Raw genomic sequence first — 26,666 nt, 5'->3', positions numbered from 1 at the left:
TTTGCATGAAATAACCTGCATTCATGATTATACGATTTCTTTATATACAAACATTATTTTACTGTCTATTCTATTATCATATATTGTTTTTTCTACAAAGAGCACATTTACAAGAGACCTTTACAGATTTTCATCAACCAATCACAGTCCTTGAATTGCTGCATCATCCCCAGCGACGGGGTCAACCACACTTCCTCACTGAGATAAAGGTTTTTGTGCCTTCCCTACTCAGAGTTGCTCTGAGAAGTTTCCTAAATCACTTTTAGTCTAGGACTCCTAGATAGGACTTTTTAAGCTAAGATAGGAGCTCTCTGAGAGAATTCTAAGAAGCTTTGTGAATACGGGCCCTGATGTTGGATTAAAGTTAAACGAGGACGTTGGAGTTAAAACCTTGTCGCGGTCATGGCAAAACTCTGGCTGACACCAAAAGTCTCGACACACGGGTAACAATTAGTTTGCTAGTTTAAACTTTGCAAAGTTATAATTCAGAAGTTAATTGTGCAGATCGTAATCATGACCGAGAGACCAGTCTAGCCTGATGGGTTTGGAACGAGAGCCTGTAGAGATCGGGCTGTTGAATGTAACGGTGATGCAGGAGAAGGATTGCGTGAGCCCTCGGAGGTGTAGAGTTATTCTCACACTGACGCCATGTAAAAGTGTGTGTTTGTGTGAGGAAGAGAGAGAGAGGTTTAAACACTTGACTCGATGAGATGCTTGACCTGGGTCATCCCTCTTGCCCTGAGCTAATCTCTCTCTCTCTCTCTCTCTCTCTCTCTCTCTCGCTTTCTGTTGAGGACCTGCTATGCCTCTCTAGAAAATCAGCCTGCTATAGACTTCACTCCATATAGATATAAATCTCTTTCATTTTAAATCCAATGTGCTAGAGTGGTTAAAAAACCCAGTACACTCTCTCTCTCTCTCTCTCTCTCTCTCTCTCTCTCCCACTCTCTCTCTCACACACACACATCGCTTTAAGCTCACCTTCTCGCCTTGCCTAATAGCACCTCTGCTCCCAAAAAAGCAGACAGCGTCCCAGCGGAGAACAGGAGAAGAGCCTACACTCGCCATGGTAATTGCTCTTCTCCCCAGCGCTTTAAACCATCAGATCTGCTTTTTCTTTTCTCTTTCTTTCTTCCTTTCTTTTTGCTTTAGTCTTTTATTTTTAATTGGAGAAAAAGGTAACAGAGAAACACAAAATGATGATGACCAAACCGCATTCAACAATGCTCCAGCAGTTATAGTATGCTGTCTCTAAAACTGTTGGCACCCTGCTTTTTGTCTGCTTTCCAGTCGTTAAAAAAACAATAACAAAAGATTAAAGTGTTTTTATCCCTCTGGAAAAAAGGGGATGGACTCGATAATTCAATACGTCTCAGATTGCAGGTGAAATATAATAATCATGTAATATCAGTACCATGATCAGTTGTGTCACTAAATGAAACTTTTTGTTGATTTGTTATTTTTTCCCCTGCTTGTTTTTGTATATTTCAAATTTATATTTGTAAATAATGTTGGATTTTTTTAAAAAAAATTAATCAACGTTATATAAAAGAGTGATCAGGTTCAGCCCTTTTTTCCCCTTCGATTTTGGTTCCTAGTCTTTATGTCATGATATACTGTATAGTGCTGTAAAAAAGTATTTGCCCCCTTCCTGATTTTTTTATTTTTTGCATATTTGTTACACGTAAACAATTAAGATCCTCAAAACAAATAATAATACAACACAAAGATAACCTGAGTAAATACAAAATGAAGTTTTTTTTAAATAATGATTTCATTCATTAAAGAAATAAAGCCACCCAAATCTACCGGGACCTTTGTGGAAAAAGTAATACTCTGAATCTGTGACGAACCAGGAAGGGGCAAATACTTTTCCATGCCACCATATATGACCATCGGATATCCCGGTCACATCACACCTCCAGGGTTGTGGGTTCAAATCTCACATTCTATGTGTGTGCAGTTTGCTTCTTCTTCCAGTGCTCACAGTGCTTCCTCGGGGTACTTCCGGTTTCCTTCTACAGTCTAAAGAAACGCAGACTAGACCAATTTGCGTTTCCAAATTTTAGTGTAGAACATGTTGAGCGGGTCCTGTGATGAGTTAGTACCCCAAAAAACCCCACCCCAGGGTGTCCCTCAAGCTTCCCTAGGCTCCACGTCCCCCTGCGACTTTCCTCAGGACAAGCGTTGGGGAGAATGCTAAGTTTAGGCGCACAGGCAACCCTTGAGTCTGTTGCTTTAAAAAAATCATTTCATTTTTTAAAAATCTATTCCCCTCGCTTCACTATCTGGTTTACCGGCATCTCCAGTGCCTCTTGTTTATTCGCCCGCGTTTGCAGGCGCACCATATTTTTATTTGCCGTGGCGTCGGGTGTGGAATCGGTGTCTCGGCGGACCTCGGGCTGACTCCAAGATGAAGCAGGATTTCTATTTCACTTTTAAAGTCATTCAGCCTCCCAGCAGGGAAGAGTTTAAAGCCTCAGCCTTTTTTTTCCCTCCTTTTCCTTCTCTTGGGTTGAACTCGTGCGTGAAGGAGGCAGTATTTATTTATTTATTTTTTGCTTCTGTAATACGTGTTGATCGCGTCCCTGTGTGCTCTCGTAAACAATGACGCGCAGGCCCGAGCTGTGACTCAGGCTGAAGGCTTCAGAGCCGCGCTTGGAGCCTGTCGTGCGTTCTGCCGCGCGGTTTAGTTTCTGACGTACGGGATGTCATGTGCTCGCCGTGGTCTTCTGCTCAACGCTAAATTATTCATAATTCGTTCTGACGGCTGTCTCGGCTCACGTTCTTTCCCGAGTCTTCCTTAAGTTTCATCTCTCTCTCTTTCTCTCTGTCTGTCTCTCCATCCTTCCCAAGGGCGTCAGCAGAGAATCCACACTAAGGCTGCTGAATTGTTTCTAGCATCTTTCTAAACTGTTTTTTTTTTTCGTTTTTCGTTTTTTTGCCTCGGAATGAGAAAAACACAGCGTAGACACATTAGAGAAGAAGTTGTAATCACGGCAATGCAAGCTGACAGATTATTCTGCCGCAGTAATTACGCGAGCATCATTTTAAAAGGGCGAGCCGAACGCCGCGGCTCTGTGTTTAAACGCTGGGAAAATTCCAACCCGCTCCTAATGCTCTTAAAGCAGACCGTCGACGTGTTAATAGCGTAAAATGGCATTACAGTATTGTGCCTGTGTGTTTGTGTGGACGTGCCACGAATTACTGCGGCGTTTACAGAGCTTTTGTGTTTGTTTACACAAAACAAAATAAAAACCAAACTCAAAAGTTTGTACTCCCTGCTCATCCAAGGTCTAACTTATTTTGTGATTTAGACCTGCAAATTATTTTAGAAATTAAATTTAAAAGAAAAATATTTACAAAAATAAAATCTGACACACTGCAAAAAAAAAAAAAAAGCAAATATAGAGAATAAGAAGGGAGTACCTCTGTCCTTAATTCCTGGTCTTACATTAGACTAACTAATTAACCTCATTCAGTTTTCTTTTATTTTCTCTTTCTCCTTTCTCTCTCCAAGCATCTATGCTCTTTTTTCTTTTTTTTTCTTTCCTTTTCTTTTTATATTTCCTTTCTTTTTTCCTCCTTTTCTTTTTGTTTTACGTTCTTATATTGCTTTCCTTCCATCTTTCTTGTTTTTTTTGCTTCCTTACCTTCCTTACCTTTCCCTTCCTTCATTTTCCTTCTCTCGTTCCTCTCTTACCTCAATTTCTCCATTTTAATTTCTTTTTTTTTCTTTCATTTAATCTTTTCTTTTCTTTCCGCTTTGCCGCCCTTCCTTTTCTTTTTTTACAGTTCCTTTCCTCCATTTATTTCCCTTTACTTTTTTTCTGCTCTTTCCTGTCTTCTCTTTGCTTTATTATTTTTCTTTCATTTTCTTTCTTCCTCTTCACCTTTTCTCTGTCCTTTTCTTTGAACTCTTTCTTTAATTTCATCTTTTCTTCTCTTTCCTTTTTTCCTTTCCTCTCTTCACTTTTTTCCTCTCCTTTACTCCTTCACTTTTTGTGTTTTCTCTTCTTCCTTACTTCTGTTCTTTCTTTTTCTTCTCATTTCCTTCTTTCCTCAGCTTTTCCTATACTCCTCCTTTTCCTTCCATCCTTTCCTTTTTTCATCTTCTCTTTTCCTTCCTTTCTTTTCCTTTTATAATTTTTATCCTCCTTTTTTTCTTTTACTTTATTACTTTTTTCATTTATGTCGTAAAAAAAAATTCTTTCCTAAACTTTTTTTCCTTTCTTCTTTCCATTGTTTACTTTTATTTCCAGGTTTCCGTCTACCTGTCATTACCCCCCTCTCCTTGTCCAGCATTCTCTTTATTTTTTTGGAGTTTTGTCTCTCTTCACCTGCTGTCTGTCTCTGTCCCGGATTTTTTAGCTTTGGGTTTCAGAGCGGTACACACTGCGCCGTGCCGTGTCTGAGGGGAATGTTGTGTAATGTGTGTATTTTTGAACCATCCCCTTAATGACCAGGCAGCTGAAGTGTATGTGTGTGTGTGTGTGTGTGTGTGTGTGTGTGTGTCAGTGCATATACACACACGTGTCATGTGTTATGAGTTCGATCAGGTGAGCTGTAAATCCTCTCCCAATGCTTCTGTTTTCCGAGAAGACAGAAAGACAAATAACCGCTGTGCGCCTCAACACTTAGAGACGATTTTTATCTGCGGTTTATTTTTCTGCCTAATTGACTTCACCTGAGCTGCAAATACCACACAAGGACATGACCTCAATTACTCTGCTGTTGTGTTGTGTTGTGTTGTGTTTTGTGTGAACTGTTTTTATTTCTTTTGAGTACAGGAACTATGGGAGTGGAGAAGAGCTTTAGAGAAAGCCCCAGGTAGCTGTGTAATCGAGGAGAAAGGCGTGTGTGTGTGTGTTTGTATCATGATGTGGTGCGCCGGGCAGCTCAGGGCTGTACGGGCACATGGTGGGTAACGGGAAATAATTGCCTGCTGTGTGTTCCGGGTTTTTTTTTTTTCCCCCGTCCCTGGTTGAGCGATAAGGCTGTGGTTAATGGAGCTGGTTATCAGAGCTTTTACTCTGAACAGCGCGCATAACAGGAGGCGCCGTATACTTTTGCTCTGCGAGCCGCATTCATTCTTTCCTTACTGCTCTAGCGGGATCGTTATACAGTTATAACTATCTAGTAATAACGAGGCTTCCAGAGTTGGGTTCAACGATGGCGCAAATGCATGGCGTGCAATGGAGACTATGTTTAGTAGTACCTTTGGATAGAAGACTCAAGTTACTTTACTCTCCCATTACTTTTGGTACGGCGCTCATGCATTTGAAATCATTTGAGAGGCCGTCATGCCATATGGTGTCGATAGGGTTCTCAGTGACGACATCATTGAACAACACTTGAATGGGAAATAAATAAGTTTAAAGCCATTGCAAAGACTTTAAAGGTTCCTGTTGGTGCAATTGGTTTAATTATAAGAGATCTAAATAAACAATGAAAACAGAATGAATTATGTGGAAGCAGGTGGAAAATTCATGATGCCCACACAACTACAGTCCCTAACTGTCCCTGAAAAAGGTGAACCATGCAAGAGAGAAATGATCAGTCACTTGAAAAGAATTGCACGACAACCTGAAAGCACCAGGAACAATAGTTAAAAAAAAATGCAATGTACTTATGTTGTAGTAATGTTGTTATCCGTGCTTCTTTCGTTATCTCTGACTTGAATTAACAGACTTAGTGATAAAGAAAGATCTCCGAGTTGATCTCTGAGTCTGTTTATTCAACTCTTAGATAATGAAAGAAGCACGGAGATTCACGGAGATACACTGTGTGCATCAGTGTTAATTTCATCAATGAAAACAATGACGAGAATATCCGTTGACGACCTTTTTCCTGTGACTAAGACGAGACGATGACGAGACGTCACCGATATCAGTGAACAGAGACGTTGACGAAATCAGCATGCGATATCGTTGACGGAAAAAGACGAGACTGAAATGTGGTTGAAAGAATCAAAGCTATTAAAACATCTGTCTTTATTTTCGTCAAAATATCATTTTCGGCACAATACGATGTTTATTCATTATGGCATGAGCAGCAGTGTTTCCACGGATTGACAGGATGTTAAAAGCTCAGTCATTTTTAACTCTTCGTCATGACAGCAGTATTACTCGGGTGAAAGAGAAGAGCTGATATTTGGGCCCGTTTTTTTTATATTGAATTGGAGAAAAAAAGGCAATGATAAAGGTAATATCAGAGGGGAAAGAGTGTAGGCACACAATCACTGGAAAAAATACCACAAACCTGAAGAGACGCAACAAGGCATACTTTAAAAATCTCACAGGCTCTTTGTTCTAATTATGTTTTGTTATTTGTGATGTATTTTACTTTATTTTATAGCTAAATCATTAACAAACCCATTAAGCTAATAGGATTGTGCCCAATAGGAGCTATCCCTACAACAGTCCAAGTTTATAAATTCATATTAAACATTTCTAAAAATAATGGACAAGCAGCAGTTGTTGTGATGGTTAAAAATAAAAATACTTAGCTGAAAACATAAGATGAAAAGATACTTTGACTAAAACTAGACTAAAAAATGCCCAGGCCTATAATAAAAAAAGGATAAACTTGACTAAATATGATTTAAAAAAAAAACTACCAGGGACATTTATCCCTGGACTAAGATTAAGACTAAAATTGAAAACAGCTAACAAAATTAACACTAGGATACATTTAGCCAATCAGAACTTATTTTTGAAAAATATCTGCATGTTAAAAAAAAAAACACAAATAGAACTTTTTGACAGTAATGCAGCTTGTCGTGTTAAGAGAAAGCAGGGTTGTGCGGATGATCCCAAGAGCTCCAAGAAACATGGTGATGGGAGCATTGGGATATGCAGCTTCTTCTGCTCAAGTGGTACTTAGGGCACGATGCATCATTGAAGGAGACATGAAAAGGGACACGTCCTGGGATGTATTACAGGAAACTGTAACCTCTTCAGCAAACAAAAAAATGGATCTAAGGAGATGATGGAAACTTTAGGAAGACATCAACTCCAAACCCGTAGCCAGAACAATGGATGGGTGTGTTTACATTAGGGACTCGAGTCGAGTATACTTGACCTGGATAAAGGGGTTTCTCGAGCATGGTACAGTGTTCCCGGGCATAGTTCGAGTGGTTCAAACAAAAAAGCCAATCAGGCCTAAACATGGAAGTGGACTGTTGTTTCACTGATCTCGTCCTCCGAACTGCAGACGTTCTTGACCAAAAATTTCCTCCAAAAATATCAACAATAGTGCAAAGGACAATTTCCTTGTGATTGTCGTCTTCTTTGTGGTAACTGCTAGTTTGCGAACTGACTAGGTGCATACTGCCACCTGCTGTATCGGAAAATGCAGATGTGCAAGTGTACTCGGGTACGGAACAGTATTATTAAAGACAAAGCTGTCAGGCAGGGGATTCGAACCACAGTCATACCAGGGCACAATGTGAAGCGACCATGCTTAGAGTGAAAATACACCCTAAGAAGACCTTACATGGTTTAACCAATCTGAAAACTTAAGTCCACACATTTGCACAAAAAAACAAAACAATTGTAAAATCATAATGCTGTTGGACAGGTTTACTACTTATGAGAGATCTGCTTTCTGTTGACCTTAAGTAGTGCATTTTACAACAAGCCCAGGTTTAAGATAATCACTGAGCTTTATCCCAGAGATACAGTGTCATATAATAACTGAATGGTTTTCTGATGGACCTGCCTGCATTAAGCTCAGAAACTCTCTCTCTTTCTCACACACACCCACACACACACACACACATACATTGCTGTTTGTATTGCTCTCTCTGGCACTAAACTTATTTGTAAAATGAATCTTATTTGATGGAAAAGCCCCTCAAGGCATCGTATTTTCCAGCCTGGCCGAGCTTCTGACAGCGCTGACTCGCTTTGGCATAAGATATATTTTTCATCTTTAATCTCTGAAAAATGAGAATCGATACCGTGTGCCCTGTTAGATCACATCCTCTTTTGTTCTGTTCCCAGTTCGCTGTCACTGCACCTTGCCAAAGCATGCAGAAATGAGAGCTATCGATTCAGCAGAATTCTTTCTTCTTATTTCTTTAAGCTGTGTGTAAATGGCGTGTCAGCCGTGCTCCAGCTCTCTAGCTCTCCCCAAGTGTTGGACGAGGAGATTCAGCCATATCAAGCTCTCCTAACTGAGCGGCCTGTTTGATCAGCAGGATGTTTTTATTCGGTTTCTAACCTTTAGAGGGTATTAGGTTATAGTTTACACTGTGTTTGAATGGCTAGTGGTGGTCTGTAGGTATTTCTGTAGTGAGGTAGTCTGGGAATGGTGGTGTGGTAGTCTGGGTATAGTAGTGGAGTGGTAGGTTTGGTAGACGGAGAATGGTAGTGTAGTGGTAGGTTTGGTAGTCTGGGTATAGTAGTGGAGTGGTAGGTTTGGTAGACGGAGAAGGGTAGTGTAGTGGTAGGTTTGGTAGTCTGGGTATGGTGTAGGGGTAGGTGTAAAAAATAGGTATAGTAGTACAGTAGTAGGTGTTATTCAGTGTGGGAGACATGACCTTTCTTCTATTTGTCTCACTGATGCTTCTTCTTTAGTTACATTCGAGGCTGGATCTCGAATCTTCTGTACAGAAGAACTTCTCGGTCTTCTGTTCAGCACGGTTCGAAGCGGTTTCAATTGTCCTATCTCCCATCAAACCTGTCGAGCTTATGATCTACCTCAGCTCAGATAATTTCCTTCATTAAATTCATATCTCGCCATGGGTGATGGCCTCTCGAGAGCGGGAGGAAACTGATTCCCCCCAGACACTCATAAAAAAAAAAATTCAAATTTAATTTGCCTGGCATGATTTTTTGCCATCTCTAATTGGCAGTGAAAAGCTTTATTTATTTATTTTTTTTGTACGAAAAGATGTAGGTTAGCATCTTCGTTTTTAATTTATAGTGAAAGATAAAAAGTCAGGTTAGGGTTAGGGTTAGATTACAGGGCACACAAGTGCACATGCAATCACACACTCTCTCGTACAATACGGACAATTTGGGAACGCCAATTAAACTAAAATGTCTTTGGACTGTTGGAGGAAACACCGGTGTAGCCAGAGTCCCATCAAGCACAGGGAGAACATGCAAAAATAATTTTTTGGGACCACATTGCACATCGTAATCAAAGCTGCTAGTAAAGTTGGTAGAACGAAATTTAGAAAACAATCCCCAACACATGTATGGTCCTGACTGTATTTTTAACTGGTGAGTTACACATTCACGCAGAAATGAAAAAACTCCCAAAGTTTACCCTTTCTCTTTCAGCTTTTCCACCTCATCCATGCCACTTCCCCTTATTAGAAAGATCAAGTTTTTAAAACACTACGACGGCTCCCATTACGCTGATTACTTGTGCAGTTTGTCTCCATTTCTTACCCCTGTCTTTGGTTGTATTTGCCCCTTGTGTCCTCAGAAAAGAAAGAGGTGACTCAGAGTCTGGAGAACTACACGTCTAAGTGTCCCGGGGGAATGAACGTCATCACGCTTCCAGACGGACTCAAACTTGCCCCAGTGCCCTTGACCAAGCTGCCCATTGTCAGGTGAGTGGAAAGAGTTCCAATCCAGTTAAGATGCAGCAACAGGTTTACGATTTGTAGGATTTACGAGTGTAATTGGTTAAAAGGTTTTTAGCAACCCAGCGAGAATCTGAGTGACCTTTACACCAAAAAAAACTCAAACTGAGCATGTCTGGCTATTGTTAACCTCTGCAATTCATTTGTTATTTTATTGAGATTGATCAGTTTGATGGAGTAACCAACCAAGTTTTTTTTTCCTATTAATCTTTCAGTTTTCTATAATCTCTCTGCTGATTAGCTTGTGTTCGGAATTTTTCCTCAATTTGTTTTCTTGAAGTTATTCGAACATTCCTCGCCAACAGCGTTTGTGTCACACACCATGTCTTCTTCCTCTTGTCCTACTTGCCGCTCCGTCTCTGTCTCTTTTCCTCTCCCCCTAAAACGGATGAACAGTTTTTACATGGCAGTTTGACTAAGACCCTGCGTGCACGATTACTTTTAATGAACGATCGCTTCCCTCGCCTGCTGTTTAAGAAATCATTGTCTTGTTAGAAGAATAAATGTCACCGTTAACGGCCTCGGCTCGATTTGGCATTAGCGTTCTGCCACGTTCGGGCTCGTAAGATTAAAGAGTTCATTTTGAAGTGACACAGTGATGCAGTGCTCTCAGTCAATCCAGAATTCCCTCTCGCAGCTCACCTGTTGAAGATGTTTAGGTTAGGTTATCGGATTTATTACCTGACGGAGATTTTCACTTCACGAATGCTTTACTTTGGAGGAAATATGGTTTCATTCCAGGACGCTGTGTAGGTTTCTATGTAGCATACTTTTTGAAATATGATTGTACGTACTCAGGGAAAGGGCCAGGGGTAGCTCAGTGGTTAAGGCATTGGACTACGGTTCGGAAGATCCCAGGTTCAAACCCCACAACCACCAAGTTGCCACTGTTGGGCCCTTGAGCAAGGCCCTTAACCCTCAACTGCTCAGATGTGTAATGAGATAAAAATGTAAGTCGCTCTCGATAAGAGTGTCTGCCAAATGCTTAAATGTAAATGTAAGTTGTTATTTTCAACATGTGCATCTGGACAAAACTCCATACCATACATGCCCCGGCCTCAGAGGTGTGGCTTGCTGTGATGTAGTATCTAATTAGCAGTGGTGGGCGAATTTCATAAATGCTTAAGTAATAGTCGAGAAATCCTAGGTAAAAAATATTACTCAAGTAAAAGTAGAAGTTCTACATTTACATTTATACTTAAGTAAAACTACAAAAGTACTTACCTTCAAATTTATTAAGTATCAGAAATACTGATCTTCTATTGGATAACTGTAGCCAGCAAATTACCACTTTAGACACGACACATCTCTGCAACAGTACTGTGCGTAACGCATCACCATGTAGAAATGTCATAAAGGTAAAAGCACCAACTTTTGCTGTCCTATGTAATAGAGTCAAACGTAAAAAGTATCCTCTTATAAAACTTTTTAATTAAAGTTCAGATACATGAAATGTTTGCTTAAAGGGGTCATACAGCACTACATGCACTATTTTAAGCTGTTTGGACTAAACTGTGTGTTAGGAGATTGCGTACACAACCACTCTACGATGATAAAGAGCCGCCCAGTGGTTTTCTTTTCGTTTATTACAATAACATCCCCCTTCTGAAATCAGGCCAATCGCAAAAGCCTTGCCTTGTGACGCCACACCACAAGAGGGCGTTACTACACAAGTTGATTGACACTGGTGTTTTAGCAAAGACCCGCCCCGAGTGAGAAGACGCTGTCGGCCATTGTTTTTTCGCCGCTGGAGCAAAATGACGCCTAAGCGAGTGTTGTGTACAGTAGTTGGGTGTAATAGCGAACACAGCAGTCGTCATTCACTACCTAGGGTTAGTGACCTAGGGTACCTACCTAGGGTTAGGTATCTGAGCCACTGAGGATGCAGTGGCTGAATTTAGTTTTTAAAGCTAACGTCCCCGCTGATTTACCTAAATGCGTTCATGTTTGCGATAATCATTTTTCACCAGACTGCTTTATAAACGCGGGTCAAGATAAAGCAGGTTTTACTAGGAAGCTGCTCCTAAAAATCGAATCTGTACTAACGCTTCGTGTTCCTGCTTCATCTTCACCAGATTTGGTGAGTGTGATTTATTTTACTATGACTCTTTGCAGATCGCCTTTTCTAATAATCACGATAAATGCGGAGTGTAAGTTAACTTACACTCCGCAGAGCATTTAAATTAGCATGTACTGAAACAGGTTGCTGAGAACAGAGCTAGTTTTTACCAGGTAAAAGTAGTGTTTTTTTTACACAATCCTTTTGAATTTTTAATTAACGTATAATACAAACTTTTCATTAGGACCCTAAAGATCATATTAAAATTTAATGAAAAATATAATGTGTAGGACCTTTAAGTACAGCAACAAAGTAAATTTACACAGTTAACCTTCAACTCTGCTCATTAGCTAACACGGTTTGTTGTTCTGTTTTTCCCGCTTTGCATTTTCCTCTGCACTTTTCACAATTCCTCCCTAACCAGCCATTGGAAGAAGTGTTTTATTAATATGACGTTACATCAAGAACAAAAAGCTCTTTATACATTACCATACATACCAGAGCTTTTCAAACAGTAAGAGTCACTGAAAGCCTCTCATTAATCTACAATGGCAAAAAAAAAAAATAAATTTATGTGAACCCCTGGGGGTTTTAGTTGTCTGCATTAATTTGCCATAATATGTAAGCTGATCTTCATCTAAGTCGTTACTATAGACAAATACGATGTGCTTAAGCTGATAACACACAAACAATTATAATTTATTGTGTCTTTATTGAATACACCCATTAAACATTCACAGTGCTGGAGGGAAAAGTAAATGAACCCTTGAAGTTATTAGCTTGGCAGCAGTGATTTCAAGCAAGTGCTTTCAGGAGCTCTGGATCAGATCTGCACAATGTTCAGGAGGAATTTTGGACCATTGTTCTTTACAGAACTGCTTCAGCTCTGGCTCATTTGTAGTATATTGGTCTGAACGGCTCTCTTGAGGTCATTCTACAGCATCTCTGTAGGGTTAAGGTCTGCACTCTGACCGGGTCTCTTCAGTAAGTTACTTCAATGCTTAGGTTAATTGTCCTGCTGCATCACTCAACTTCTCCTAAGCTTTAGCTGGCAGACAGCAAACCTGATATTATCTTGTACGATATTTTAAGAATTCCCATCAATGATGGCAAGTGGTCCAGACCCTGAGGCAGAGAAGCGAGTCCAAATCATCGAGCTCCCTCCACCATACTTCACTGTTGGGATAATGTTTTGACATTGGTAAGACGTGCCATTTTTTGTGCCAAACCGTTATACTTTTGTTTTATCAGTCCACAAAACATTTTCCCAGTAGCATTAAGGATTGCCAAGGTGCTCCTTGGCAAACTTCAGGCGTGCAGCAATTATTATTATTATTATTGTTTTAGAGAGCAGCGGCTTTCTCTGTGGTGTTCTGCCATGAACTTCCTGCCTGTTCAATGACTTCCGTATGGTAGACTTGTGAACAGAGATGTTTGCCAGTTCCAGTGATATCTTTAAGCCTTTAGCTGTTACTCATGGGTTCTTCTTTACCTCATCTAGGATTTAGCATTTTTGAGTCATCTTGGCTAGACAGACACTTTTAGGAAGTGAAACCGCGATGCTAATCTGCCTCCATTTATAGAGAGTTTGTCTAACTTTTGACTGACAGATGCCACTTTGGGATTACGTTGCCCCTTCTTCCCAGCCTTAATCAGATCAACAAGTCTTTAGAGATCTCCTTTTTCTAAGGCATGGTCCACATCAGCAGATGCTAGTATCTTTTATCAAGCGAAGTAGCTCAACCTTCTAGACCTTTTAGCTCTAAACCACACCTCCAAACTGGATTCCAGGTGTGAAAACTACCGACTCCAATTAGCATCTGTGGAAGTAATGAATCTATGGGTTCACTTACATTTTCCTCTAGCATTGTGAATGTTTTTTGTGTTATCAGCTTAAGCACATAGTGTTTGTCTGTTGTTGTGACTTAGATAAAGATTAGATCACATGTAATGACAAGCCAATGCAGAAAACCTGTTAATTCCAACAGGTTCACATATTTTTTTCTTGCACGGAAACATGACTTTAAAACTAAGCTTTGCATCTTCCTACTGAGTTGTCAGTAAAAGACTTTCAAAACTGTCTCTAAAAGTGTCTTCTTTATTCTTAGCCAGACATAACTGTCCATTCTGTTGGCTAGTGATTCTCTCGGCATCCTTCAGAGTCAGCACTTCCACTTCACTGTGAGAAACTTCCCCTCCATGCTGAGTGGTAGCGCCCGAGGCCATGTTGGTCTCCTGTGCTGTGGGGAAGCTCGAAAAACACCTACACTGTGGATAAATGAAAGTAAACGTCAATCCTTTCCTTCGAAAAAAGTACTTGTTAGGCTTCTGCTGAATGCATGTTTTCGAAGGTTGCTCAAAGATCTTAGATGCACTGGAGGTTTTCTGACTTTTTTTTTTTTTTTTTTATAAAAAATGGTAGAATTTTGGACCTTTAACGTTTCTGTAACGAAAAAAAAAAAATAAACGAGTCCTTTTTCTGTATTTGAAATGCTTTGTTTCTTTTATATTTTCAAAGCGTAAGCAGCAAAGGTCAAAAGTTTTGAGCTTCTCTTCTTTTACAAATGATTCAAGAAAAGTCTTGGCATGCTTGCCACCCTGCTCCAGGCAAGGTCTGTGCTGGGTTGTTTGTCAGTCACTAAAACGCCATCCTTTTTTCAAAATAGGAGTATTTTAGTCATATTTTGTTGAGAAACCATACCAGGCTCTGTAAAAAGAACTAAAAGACAGGTAACTGATACTAAATCTATTTTATATTCCGACAGCATTACCAGAACTGCTGGAGCATGGATAGAGTAAATACACTAACAAACTTAATGTTTTAAATATATTCCTTTTCTCTGTATTAAACTCTTCACCTGCTAAAGAAATGGAAAGATAACTGGTTTAGTGTGTATTTACTAGTTTTAAAATGTGAATTGATATTAAATGCATTCTTTCGGTTCCAACGTTATTAGGTTTGGTTGAATCGCGGATATTCTCCGGCCCGAGTGTGATTGCTGTGTTCTCTCCAGCACCCTTAGCCTTCCTCTTTCCTGTCCCTTCAGGTCTGTGTCTCTGCTGAATCTGCCGGCGAGTCTTCGTCCACATAAAGTGAAGGGTCTGCTCGGGCCGAACGTCAGCTCCGCCAGCCCCTTCATCTACTCTCCCATCAGTATCCACAACAGAGGAGAAGAGCGCTCCAAGAAGATCGGTGCGTCAGTAGGGCCTCTTTTCAAAAACCTCATTTTCTTCGAAAAGCTTTCTTCCTGTTAATGTGTAGTGAGACCGAATTGAACAGGAATGAGAGTTCTGAGAAAGCCTAGACATCATTCGACAACTGTTCTGTAGTGAGAAGATTGTAGAAAGGTTGGTGTGTGGGACTCAGGATTTTTTTTTAGATTAGATTAGATTTACAACTTTATTGTCATTACACATGTACTTGTACACAAGTACAAGGCAACGAAATGCAGTTTAGGTCTAACCAGGAATGCAATAAGCAGAAAGTGCACGATAAAGGTATAAGTTGTAAGTGCACTTAAAAGGGATATGTGCAGGGAGAAGCTATGGGTAATATTTACAGATGGATATACTGTGAGCATAATATACAGATAACTATAATCAGAAATTTACAATAGATAAACAATACAGTATAGTGGGGGAAATAAGTATTTGATCCCCTACAGATTTTTAAAGTTTGCCCACTTACAAAGAAATGAAGGGTCTATAATTTTTATCATAGGTTTATGGTAAAGGATTGAGACAGAATATCAACCAAAAATCCAGAAAAGGCACATAATACAAATGTTATGAATGAAGTTGCATTTCAATGAGGAAAATAAGTATTTGATCCCCAAGCAAAACATGACTTAGTACTTGGTAGAGAAACCCTTGCTGAAAAGCACAGTGGAAAGACGTTTCTTGTATTTGTTTATCAGATTTGCACACATCTTGGGATGCATTTTGATCCACTATTCTTTACAGATTCTCTAAATGTTTAAGGTTTCTTGTCTATTGCTTGGCAACTAGAAGTTACAGCTCTCTCCGTGAATTTTCTATCGGATTAAGGTCTGAAGACGGGCTCAACCACTCCATGACCTTAATGTGCTAAAAGGCGGTAGTCATTCAGGCACGTTGGGCTAGAGTATTTCGACACTGGCACAATTGAGGTAGATTTACAGCATGCTGGTACAGCTTGGGCAAGGGACATGTTAAAAATGTCTGTGAATACCCCAGCCAGCTGCTCTGCACATGCCCTCACTCTGGTCCAGCAGCCTTGCGCACGTTGATCCGGCTCAGTACGTTGTAGACATCAGAGGAGGTAAGTGTGATGGGTGAGTGGTCGGTTGAGGAGGCGATCTTGGTGGCAGTTTCTTTTTTGTGTTTCTCAAAGCGAGCATAAAAATCATTAAGCTCATTCAGAAAGAAGACATTAGTGGCTGTAGGTGTGGAGTGACTGGGTTTGTCGTCGCTGATGGCCGGGATGCCCTGCCACATGCGTCGAGGGTCAGAGTTTGAGAAGTGCTCCTCTAGCTTTAGTTTGTAGCAGTGCTTGGCCTTTTTGATGCCACTCTTTAAATTAGTCCTGGAAATGCTGTAGGCCTGTGCATCACCTGATCTGAAGGCAATCAGGTGGTTTGTCTTCTTCAGTAGAAGACACACCTCCTTGTTTATCCATGGCTTCTGATTTGGGTATGTGGTGATCTGCTTCTGGGATGTAACACTGTCTATGGTAGTGTTGATGTTATCCAGAACAGAGGAAGTGTAGCTGTCTATGTTCGTGTGAGAGCCACAGGTGGCCTGAGTAGCAAACATACTCCAGTCCGTGTGTAGAAACTTGTCCTGGAGTGTGAAGTCTACCCCCGCTGGCCACACTTTGATAGTCTTCACTGATGGCTTCACACGGTTGATAAGGGGGAAGTACTTAGGGGTGAGGAACAAAGATTGTCCCAAGTGGGAGAGGGGAGTCACATTATAGGTTTTAGCCATGTTTGTGTATACATGGTCTAAAGTTTTGTTTCCTCTGGTGTGATAGAAAATGTTCTGGTGAAATTTGGGGAGTATTGTCTTTAAGTTGGAGTGATTAAAGTCCCCCGCAACAATAAAAGCAGCCTCCGGGTGAACGGTTTGTTGTTTGCTGATGGCCGAATGAAGTTAGTTCATAGCAAGCTTGCCATCAGCGCTGGAGGAATGGAAGCGGCAGTTATAATGGTGGAGGTGAACTCCTGTGGCAGATAAAACAATCTACCTTTAACCATGAGAATTTTAGCTTAGCTCTTAGTCCTCCGCGCTTCCCCCGTCTTTGTTTACGGTCTCGACGCTGCCTTCGAGCACTTCCTCCCAGCCGGGTGGGATGCGCAGCCTTGGATGTTCCGGCGATCTCAGGGACGAGTCGAAGATTACTGATAAAACTGTCGTGAATGTACAAACCAATATCCAAAAGCTTCTATCAGGTGTACGAAGTCAAAGCACTACTGTTCTGCACGAAAGGACCCGAGATGAGCAAGTAAAATACTGTAAAACTGCAGAAACTGGAGAGACACTGAGCCATCTTGGTCTCAGGCACAATACCACTGTTCAGATTTTTGAGAATCATAGCTGTGGCTATAAAGTCTTTCTAGAACGTTCTAGAACAATCCAGATCACAGCAGTTGCAGGTCTTTTTAGAGAGAACACCACTTTTCAAGTATAAAGCTGTTTAAGAGAAGATTTTACAGTCGTTGCCATAGAACTCTAGTATAACACAGTTTAAAGGGTTCTTAGAATCACAGTCACGTTCAAGAACGCTGGTTTGTTCCAGAACACCAATTTTTCAGTTTTATGTTGCCTGTGGTTCAAAGGGTTCTAAGAATCATAGATTCTAAGTTTCTCTTAGAACGCTTTTTAGTAAAGTTGCATTAAAACTTTGCAGTACAACAGATACTGTGAATCAGGGTGGTGGTCTAGAATTTTAGAATAGTGTTCCATTCTGGTGAGGATTCAAAAGATTCCCAATTAAAGGTTCTGTAGAACTCTAGCATACTCTCTAGTCCAAAAGGTTCTGTAAATCAGAGATTTCGCAGTGGAGATATAATGGAACACAGACATGTTCTCAAACAATGTTTCATTCTAGAACACAATTATCCTAAGACTTGTGATGTTTTCCAAGCAGGATCCTGGTATACCAAGGTGCATTAGAACTGTAGTGGAGTACATTTCAAATAATTCTGAGAACAGTAGATGTTACATCTAGAACTCCAATGTTTGCAGCTTAATGCTCTATAAGAAGTTGCACGCAGAACTGTACACAGACCATAAGACTGAAAATGCCTCATCAAAAGTCTTGGAAGAATTAGGTTCTAGAGCAGAACATGGTTGCAAAACATATTCAGTCATTACAACCATGTTCTGCTCTAGAACATAATTGTCCTAAGACTTTTTATGAGACATTTTCTGGAAAGTCACTTTAGAACTCTGCAGTACAAAGGGTTGTGTCAATTATTAAGGTGTTCTTGAACACGAGGTTCCATGCTTTTCAATGTATAGAAGAACTCAGTAGAACTCTTGGATGCTTTTTGGAATGCTTGGTTTTAAACCACCCCTTTCAGATTTTAAAGAATTCTAAGAATCGTAGATGAGTTCTAGAATGATGTTTTTTCGAAAAGATGGTTCCAGTAAAGATTCATTAGAAATCTAGAGTACATATAATTCTGAAAATTCAGAGGTATTCTAAAATATTGATCAATTCTAGAACTTTGCTCTTCCAAGTCTGCTTTTTATAAAAAAAAAGATTCATATTAAGCATTGAAGTGATGAGTTGATTATGATCTCTTGACGCAGCACAGTTGTGTATCTTCAGAACTCCAGAACAGATGAATGAAGCAGATTCTTGATGTTCTGACCCATTAAATCCTTTATTCACCTTCTTCCTTGTCTTTGCTGCACCATGCAAGCATAATTAAAGAAGAACAATTGGAAAAATGATTCACTTACTATTTAACAAAAGCATGTGAAAACATCTACAGAGGCTTTTCACTAGGCTCCAGTTCATCCCAAAGGTGATGGTTCAGTGGGGTTGAGTTCAATCAGGGATCTGTGCCCAACACTTGGTGTGTTCTGGATGGACTGGAAGAACTCATGTCTTCATGAAGCTCACTTTGTGCATCGTCATGTTGGAACAAGTTTGGACCTCTTAGCTCCAGTAAATGAAAATGGCATGTTACACAATACATATACGTTCTGTAAAATTGTTTGCAACAAAAAAAGCAGTTTTTAGAAGAACCACATATTGGTGTGATGGTCAGGTGTGCACATACTTTTGAACTTGTAGTATACGTTAAGAAAGTACAGTATATGGACTTTCCTCCAAACTGCTGACTCCATAACTGGATGACTAGAAGAAAATTTCTTTTCTGCTCATCTTGGTTGTAACAGCTTGTTATTTAACTTACCACTGCTTCTTCTCATTGATGCGCGCACACGCAGTAAAATCAAATATGTGTCAAGGCCTCAGTTCCATAGATGTTCCTTCAACTTTTTCCATCTCTTTACACCAAGAGAGCTTTCAGCCCACCCCTTTCTTTTTAAAATTCCATCATGTTTTGATCGTGTCACCATCCCCAGTTCTCTGTTTTTGTTTTTTTTTTCTTCCTAAATTCCCATCGAATCGGATATTTATTTCAGCATATTTATTTTTGGCTCGGAGAGCTCTGAGGATTTTGGCAGCCATGCGTCGTGGACAGATGGCTGTTCTGCATGAACTTACTGCGCCTCTTTCAAAAGAAATAAAGTTGTGCGATTAAAGGCTGCCAGCTTCTTGCTCATCTCGGGTCCTGTTGCCAAGTGGGCACGGCGTGCATCTCGGAGGCAATCTTTACACAGGCTTTGTGCGTTTCCTTCGGTGTGGTGACCGTGAGTGAATTCCCCGTTCATCTCCTGGCAGAGCTTTCAGAGTGGTCAGTGTGTCTTTATGGACACACACTTCTCCAATTCAGAAAAAAGAGATTCCACCAATTGTGACCTTCAGTTAGATCTTCTATGCCTTCAGAGGAAAGTCCAAAACGTCTCCATGAAGATAGTGAGAAGAGTTGTCTAATTTCAACAGTTTCCGAATCTGTACAGCTGGCGTCGACCACCACGATGACCATGACCAGCCAACTGAGGCGGTAGAAGAATGCGTCGCCTGGCAGCCATGGTGTTTATCAAACCACAGGCCATGAAGCCTTACAAGCGAATGAAACTTCATTTCAGAGGCTGGACATTTCAGCACGCTGTATCATTCTCTTATAGAAAATAACAAGGGGGAAATAGTAAAAAAACAAAAGAAACAATCAAGGAAAGAAAAATAACAAAAAAAAATAGGAAGAGAACAGAATAAAAAAGAACAAAGACATGAAAACAAATAAAGGTGAAATAGTGAAACAGAGAAAAGAATAATTGAAAAAGAAAAAATATGAACATAAAGTGAAAGAGACCAAACACAACAGAGAAAGAATAAACGGAAAAAAAAGCATGAACAAAGGAGAACAACATAAAGAACACAACTAGGGAATTAGTAAAACAACAAATGGTATAAAAAAACAATAAAATAAATAAAAGGACAAAAGAAAGAAGGAATGAAAGAACAAAAAAGAGAACACAAAAAGGAAAATGGAAAATGAAAAAGAAAGAAGGAAGAAGAAATAACAAAAGGACAAAAAAGATTGAAAGAAAATCTAAAAAAAAGAAAGTGAAAACAAATTAAGAAGAATTATTAAAACAAATAAGGCAAGAATAACTGAAAAAGAAAGAATGAAAACAGGCACAAGATAGAAACAATGTAGAAAGGGAAAAAAATACCAAAAGAAACAAAAAGAACAAATTAGAAAACAAAACAAGAGAAAAAAACTAAAGAAAAAGATTCAAAAAGTAATAAAAAGAAAAAGAAAAAAATATGAAAGAATGAAAAAAGAAAGGGAAGAAATGAGGAGAAAACATACAGTAAGGGAAATAGTGAAATAACAAAAGAATAAATAAAAGAAAAAGAAAAGAACAAAAAGCAAGTGACAAAACAGATGATTGAAATAAAAAAAAATAAAACAACAAATAAATAAAAATACAGGTCAGTGAAACTACATAGAAAAAAAAACAGATTAGAGGGAAACGACAGAAAAAAAAATAAACAAAAGAGAAAGAACCAAAGGGAAAACAAATAAATGAATAAGAGAAAAGAAAATATTAAAGAATGAATCAAATGAATTGGCAGAAAGAACAAATGAAAGAAAAAACTAAAGGAAAAAAAAAGGGTAAGTTACAGATCTCGTTTGCGTTACAGCAGCTAAACCCACGTCCCCTCATCAGTCTCTCTCAAAGGCTATAAAAACCTGACATAACGTAAACTCTTGTCTTAAAGATGTGGGAACACGCTGAAACTGGAGACTCCTTCCATTCATGTCACATTGTTGCTATAGAAACGCTAACGAGTGCATTAATACAAACCCGTGATTGTGCAGCTGCGCTCCAGTCAAGGCTGCTGTTACACGAGCGGGTAGTGTATTCACAGTGTGAAAGACTCACAAGCACTTTATATTACACACTGTTTGTTTAATCTCTTTTGTTTTCCGTCCCCCCGTCCTCCACTCTCTCTCTCTCGCCAACTTCCCATGATGCCGTGCGTGCGGTCTCTCCATGCCCAGCAGCCATCTCTGAAACCTTTCCATGTTTAAATCATCAAAGAGGGAATCAGTGACGGCGTGTCAGCCCTGTCTGATTCACTACCTCAATTTACCTCCCAACGCGCGCGCGCACACACACACACACACACACACACACACACACACACACAAATATATATATTAATAAATAGATGTTTATACAGTCCTGCCTCAGACCTCAACAGCAAACACATCCCACCTATGATCATTTTTATTATTTAAATGTGTGTGTGTGTGTGTGTGTGTGTGTGTGTTTATATCAACTTTCAACTGGCACGCAAGGAATTTCACCCAGAAATGACAATGTGATCATCCAGAATAGCTTTAGGCACATACTGTGTGTGTGTGTGTGTGTGTGTGTGTGTGTGTGTAGTCAGCAGAACAACAGGTAATGGGATGATGCACAAGCACACATACACACACGCACAGCCCAAGGCACACTGCTCCTTGTGTGTATGTGTGTGTGTGTGTGTGTGTGTGTGTGTGTTTATGTGTGTGTCGTGTGAGTCAGCCTGTTTATTTCTTTTCACCTTCTCAAGTGTGGATGTGTGTCAAGTTTATTCTGCCCTTCTGCCATTCTCTTTGTGTGTGTGCGCGTGTGTGTGTATGTGTGTATTCTAGGTTTCCCAACCTTCTGCCACAGAACAGGGCTGAGTCACATGCACGCACGCACGCACGCACACACACACACACACACACACACACACACACACACACACACACACACACACACACACACACTTTCCAAATGTCTGTGGAGAGAAGACCTTTATCAAAGTAAAAAACACTTGTGTACACACACACACACACACACACACACACACACACACACACACACACACACACACACAGCTACACTTTTTATCTTCAGCTGAATGTTCTTATGGCCCAAACTGTATTTTACGTTTCCTGTTTTGTGTTTTAGTTCAGCAACCGTGTGCAAATGGCTGCAGTATCCCTTGTTGTCTTGTTTTTGTCATGTGACATTTCTCATCTTATCATTTAAGTGAATGACAGAAAAAGGTTCCACTTGTTCCACATTGTTCACTCTGCCATTGTACAATCACAATTTGTATTTTTCCAAAATCAGTTCAAACAACCACAAGGAAGTGCAGGTTATTGGGAAGTGAAGGTGCTTTGCCGACTAGAGGAACACCCAAACTGTCCCCCTCAGCTGGTCAGGAACAACTTAGGAACCGTCACAGAAGGCTGCTGGGACATCAGTTTTAGTGTCTACACTCAGGCCAGTTTAAAACCACCATGGATCATAAAGATGGAGTCCAAAAAAGACGCCCCTGCTCCAAAATCCACACCTTCAAACTCAGCTAAGGTTTGCATGGACAAGGAAAAAGCCTTTTGGAGAAATGTTTCAACCAGTTTGGAGGACTACAGGTGAGCCTTGCAGCACCAAAAACACTGCGCCAGCCATTCAGCATGGTGGTGGTAGCATCACACTTTGGAGCTGTTTTGCTGGCAGTAGAACTGAATGAAATAATGAAGAAGATGAAGAGCCTGAGAATTCTTCAGCATAATCTCAAAGCTTCTGCTAGATGGTTGAAATTTGACCCCAGACATGTTTTAAAGCTGGTTGTAGAATGGATAATGAAGGCAAGCTTTGAGTTTTTAATGCTATTGACAGTTTCTGGACCTTATGTAGAAGTCGGGTCTGTGCCAGGAAGCCAACAATTTTTTTTGAACACCATTAATTCTGGCATGATCAGTAGTCACTTATCCAAACCAGAAATCCTCCAGAAGTCTGAAGATGATAAGCAGAAGCATCTGCCCAATGTGAGATTGTAAAGGCTATTCAGCTTAATATGAGGTGTTTTGGATAATTTTAATTCTGTGTTGCTTTTAAGACCAAAAATATCTTTCAAATAAAGACAGTAAATTCTTGGGGTTTTATTTTTAATAAAGATATATGTGTTATCTTGTGTTGTGCAGTTAGTCTGCCCCAGTTACAGAAAACCCAATATTGCCATGTATAAGTCATGTTCATGTTGAGTGTTTGTCAACTTCTGACCACAACTGCCAAAAAGAAAGAGACAAGCGATGAAATCTGACTGGTTACAGTCTAATCTGGAATAGGAACTATATTCTGACTGGTTGTGGTCTTATTGAGAATTGGAATTTTGGTCCAACTGGTTGCGGTCTTTTTGGGAGAGGAAACTGTGGTCCAACTGGTTACCGTCTCAGGGATTGGTAACTGGTCGAATTGGTTGTGGTTTTATTGGGAGAGAAAACTGTGGTCCAACTGGTTACAGTCTTATTGGGAGAGGAAACTGTGGTCCAACTGGTAACAGTCTTATCAGGAGAGGACGCTGTGGTCCACTGGTTACCGTCTTATCAGGAGAGAAAGCTGTGGTCCAACTAGTTACCGATTATCAGGAGTGGGAAAAACTATAAGCTAACTGGTTATGGTCTTCTAGTGGATAAAATAGATGATTTAAGAAAAAGGAGGTAAAGAGAGCAGTTGGCATTCTTGCTGTAAGAGAGCATTTCAGTCAATAGAGATTTTCTGAGATGGTTTTGCCTTTATAAACAAGTCAAAAACTTTAGGCATATCAAAGGCTGCTGGCTCTTTTTTTCTTCTTCTGGACAGTTCTGTGATTGTTGTGTAACTCTGTGTGAAGTGAGTTGCAGGCACTGAACTAATGATCTCTCAGTGGCCATTTAAAGTGTAATGCAGGGTGAAAGAGGACTCCTCGTCTGATAGACGTATCACTAAACCGAGCTTGATGTGGTCATCGAGCCAGTAATACAGTGGGACAGTTTTCCCATCTGACTGTGGTAAGCTGACCAGTAATCTGGAATGCACACATCACCAGAGCACAAGACCCAGCCATCCATGTAGCCATTCATCCATCCATCTATCCATCCTACCAACTGGCAAACCAATTTGCCTTTATGTAAACTTGGGCATCATATATTAACAGAAGATGTAAAATGGTTAACAACCGTGAACTCTTTCCTACTAAACCCCACCAAAGCGAGATGTGGTGCGCTAGTCGTTCTCATATCCATCTGTCTTGGCCAGCGTTACCTTAGCTACATTAGCTTTTCTGTGTGATTGGAACAGACTGGCACTGACCTTTGGTCCCCAAATGCTCCTGTTACCAGTTTACTGATATATAATTGATAATCAGTGTGGTGTCAATGTTATGGCAGATCGATGTATATCTAGCGAAAATATGTATTTGAAATTACTGGTCAACCTCAAGCCTCCATCCATCTGTCTATTTGTGCTAAGCTTCTAATTTAAAGTGTGTCTGTGTTCCAAGCTTCGTGTCATCATCTATTTATTATTCCATCAATTTATGTTAACCATTGCGTATTCTGACCTCTTGATCAGCCATCCAAACATCAATGATTTTTTTCCACCATCTCCGTTATTATACTTTTTTCATTCACCAACGAGAATAGATCTACAGTATTTAATACCGAGCACTTTTTCCATGCAGAATGATTGACAGGTGCTTAAAGTGCAATTTATTTCAGTAAATAATCGAGGTGTGTGTGTGTATGTGGAGGGAGGTATGTGGTGTGTAGACTCTGCTTTACCCTACACCACCCTGTCCTGGATAAGGGCACGTCATTAGTTTGTGTTCTATAAGCACACGCTGATTCTTTGATTGATCGTGGCTTTAATGTGGAATAAACTGCTCAGCTCCTTTAAGGTTGTTCTCTCGGGGTCTTCTTTTAGAATCTTAATGTCATCTTCTCTAATTGTCATGCTGAGCCACTCTCGGTTGAAATGAGACTGAACTGCCACTGTTCTCTCTCTCTCTTTTTCTTTCTCTCGGTCTCTCTTTCATTTTCCCTCACTTCGTCTCCTTTCTTTCCTGCTTTCACTCTTTGTTTCTCCGCAGGAGGCAACTCTGCACTTAGCTGGAACCTCTGCGCCTGCCCGTCTCACGTCCGCTTTCTTTCTCTTTCTTTTTCATTTTACTCTACCTATGTATTCTGTCTTTCTCTCTTGCTCTTTTTGCAATTTTTTTTTTACACCAACTTCTCAGTGTACTCCCATAATTCTTTCTCTCCCTGGCAGTCTCACTGCCATTCTGTCTCTCCACAGGATTCAGGGCGACACTTAGCCTCTTATCTGGTCCCCCTCTCTTGTTCTCTTTTACGCTTTCTCGCTATATTTTTCTCCTTACTTGTTTTTTCTTGCTTTTAATCCTTTGAGCATATTTTTTTGTGAAGATCTACCTGCTGGTATAACTGCTTGTGCATTTAGGCATGTTGACATGGTCAAGACAATCTACTGAAGCTTAACCTGAGCATCAGAATGGGGAAGAAAGTGACTTTGGTTGTTGTTGGTATTTTCAAAACTGCTGATCTAATAGGATTTGATAGAGAATGGTATGAAAAAGAGAAAATATCTAGTGATGTCAGTAACCTGGCTGAGGGCAGTATCCTGGGTAAAAATGCCTCGTTGATGCCAGAGGTTAGAGGACGATGGCCAGACTGGTTCAAGCTAACAGAAAGGCAACAGTAACTAAGGTAACATCTTGTTATACCCGATACATGCTGAAGACCATCTCTGACCATAAAACACATCAAGCCTTAAAGCAGATGGGATACAGCAGCAGAAGACCACACCGGGTGCTTCTCCTGTTGGCTAAGAACAGGAAACTAAGGCTACAATTCATATGGGAAGAGCATTGCCTGGTCTGATAAGTTTCGACTTCTGCCACGACCTTCGGATGGTAGGGTCAGAATTTGGTGTAAACAACATGAAACATGATCCATCACCTCTTGTGTCAATGGTTCAGGCTGGTGGTTGTGGTGGTGTAATGGTGTGGGGATATTTTTTAGGGATAATCCTTTGGGCCCTGTGCTACCATTTGAGGATGGTTTCAGCACCTTGTTAAACCTATGCCATAAAGTATTATAGCAACTAGGAAGCACAAAAGGGGGTGTTATATATTTATATTTTTGGTTGGGGTTGGGTACAGACTTTTTTATCCATCTAGGAACCTCTGTAGTCCAACATTCACACATTTACACACTCCGGGCAAGTAAAGAAAAAGAAACACCAATTAATCTAATCTTCATGTTTTCGGGCTATGAGAGGAAACACGAATACCTGGAGGAAACCCACCAAGCACGGGGAGAACTTGCAAACTCCATGCAAATAGGCCATGAGGAGGAGCAAGGCGACAGTGCCTACATGCAGACCTTTAATCGTACTTTGTTTGCAATCATGATCTTATTTAAGGTGTGCAAATCTAATTCCGACCCCCAAAGGGTGCCCCTGCAATATTTGGCGCCCTCTTAAGAAATGGGAATGGACCCCAGGTTGGGTACCTTAGCAGATTAACAAGCCACAACTGAGTTTGTCCAGGATTAAGAG

The 26,666-nt window shown here is 40.2% G+C and overlaps 1 protein-coding gene across 3 annotated transcripts in view; it reads left to right on the top strand.

Annotated features, from left to right (window-relative positions):
* The window catches only part of trappc9 (trafficking protein particle complex subunit 9), a 215,968-nt gene that overhangs the window by 48,966 nt on the left and 140,336 nt on the right, over window positions 1–26,666 (top strand). For all 3 annotated transcript variants that reach the window (XM_053481018.1, XM_053481001.1, XM_053481010.1), the window contains 2 exons: window positions 9,442–9,568; window positions 14,708–14,853. In XM_053481018.1, the coding sequence (XP_053336993.1) occupies window positions 9,442–9,568; window positions 14,708–14,853 (273 nt within the window). The remainder of the gene's footprint in view (window positions 1–9,441; window positions 9,569–14,707; window positions 14,854–26,666) is intronic.

The sequence above is a fragment of the Clarias gariepinus genome, chromosome 2 (assembly GCF_024256425.1).
Source record: "Clarias gariepinus isolate MV-2021 ecotype Netherlands chromosome 2, CGAR_prim_01v2, whole genome shotgun sequence".
NCBI classification, from domain to species: Eukaryota; Metazoa; Chordata; class Actinopteri; order Siluriformes; family Clariidae; genus Clarias; species Clarias gariepinus.
The sequence above is the reverse complement of the archived record's forward strand: the minus strand, read 5'-3'. Positions and strand labels throughout refer to the sequence as shown.